This window comes from Merops nubicus, unplaced genomic scaffold (assembly GCF_000691845.1).
Source record: "Merops nubicus isolate BGI_N331 unplaced genomic scaffold, ASM69184v1 scaffold8587, whole genome shotgun sequence".
Classification (NCBI taxonomy): Eukaryota; Metazoa; Chordata; class Aves; order Coraciiformes; family Meropidae; genus Merops; species Merops nubicus.
The window spans coordinates 1-1,612 of NW_008618268.1; the positions used below are offsets into that span (position 1 = coordinate 1).

The following is a 1,612-nucleotide window of genomic DNA, read 5'->3' on the forward strand; positions in this document are numbered from 1 at the left end:
GAGGGGCAGGATGAAGCGGACGATGTGAGTGTGTGGTTTTAAGCGAGGGAGAAACTGTAGGGGAATATCTTGTCCTCAGACGGGTGCTCTGGGTGACTCGCTGGGTACAGAGCTGGCAAACCGACGCCAGGAAAACTTGCGGCACCTACTAGCAGAGGGCCTGGTGTCTAAAGCTTTTTGAGTTAGCTTTTTTAACATGCATCTTCCCGTTTGTTTTTCCAGCATTAAAGATTGGAAAACGAGACTGAGCTACTTCCTGCAGAACTCTTCCAATTCTACTAAAATGAAATCTAAGAAAGTGGGGAAACAGCGCACCTACTTCAGGTGAGTTGTGAGAAAGGCTTTGGTTCAGTAACTCAGGTGTTCTACAAAAGCAATAAAGCTTGAGCAACAGAGTCTAACATATTCCATCTCTTTATGCAGACCTTCCCCTGAAGAAGCCCGGTTGTGGTCAGAAGCCTTTGATGAACTTCTTGCTAATAAATGTAAGTTTGTCTTCAAATACTAACATTTAAGGGCAAAAATGGCAAAATTTATATGTCTGTAAGAAATTGCTTCCTTGCATGTCAGCATTGTACCTTTCTAATGTAATGTAGTGTAAATTTATAGAAGTGTTCTTTAAAGAAACTGTAAACCTATATCAAATCATCAAGAGTACATCATTATAGGGGAATTTTTTTCAGTAACCTTTGGAGTTAAAAGACATACCTGCCAGTCTGGCTTTGGCAAATGGAAGAAAAGTGTTTGTTCACTGACCTCACTACTTAACCAAAACAAATGCAGTCACCTAACTTGAGAAGGATTCAGCAACACAGAAATTCAGTGATTCAGGGTTTTACTGTAGCTCTGCAAGGAAGAACAGTCAACAGCAGAGCAAAAAGACTAATAAATATTACCATTTTCTCTTTGAAGAAGAACTTTCCATTGCAGAAAGTATCCCAAAGTTCTGTAGCACAGTCATAAATATTTATTCCTGTGGAAAGGTTAACACAGGAGAGCCCATCTGGAGAGTTCTGGGTTTTTTTAAAATATATATATCAATATGCAGGCAACAAAAATGATGAAAAATGGATTTCATTTTTTGCATTTACCTAAAAAATTACAAACTCCAAGTGAAGCTTGCCAAGCTGTTAGAGCATTAATTTGTTTACATATATAAATCTGGAATTCTTGTTACTGCTGTAATATCCCTGGAAAAAGCCAGACGAGAACTACAGCAGAATGTTTTGGTAGAAACAGACATAAGGAGAGGGTAAATTCAAAAGTTAATTGATGTGTGGGTTGGCTTTTTTTCTTTGCCTAGATGGTCTTGCTGCTTTCCGAGCTTTTCTGAAGGCTGAGTTCTGTGAAGAAAACATTGAGTTCTGGCTGGCCTGTGAGGACTTCAAGAAAACCAAGTCACCTCAGAAGCTGACATTGAAAGCAAAAAAAATCTATAATGACTTCATTGAAAAAGAAGCTCCCAAAGAGGTAACAAAACACTATTTAAACTTAAGTACCCTATTCTATGAGTTCTTAGAGCTCTTCTTTGTTCCTCTGAACTTGCTTAAAGATACCAGACTTCATTGCACATACTTCAGTGTTAGTATCTGTGTCTGAATGTAGCTCTTTC

At 38.5% G+C, this 1,612-nt stretch overlaps 1 protein-coding gene across 1 annotated transcript in view; it reads left to right on the top strand.

The window, feature by feature from the left end:
* Nucleotides 1-7: 7 nt before the first annotated feature.
* Nucleotides 8-1,612, top strand: part of RGS2 (regulator of G-protein signaling 2) — a gene marked incomplete at its 5' end in the record, with an annotated part of 2,137 nt that continues 532 nt past the window's right edge. Inside the window, 4 exons of the mRNA XM_008943379.1 lie at nucleotides 8-24; nucleotides 223-324; nucleotides 424-485; nucleotides 1,304-1,470. Coding sequence (XP_008941627.1) covers nucleotides 8-24; nucleotides 223-324; nucleotides 424-485; nucleotides 1,304-1,470 — 348 coding nt within the window. The remainder of the gene's footprint in view (nucleotides 25-222; nucleotides 325-423; nucleotides 486-1,303; nucleotides 1,471-1,612) is intronic.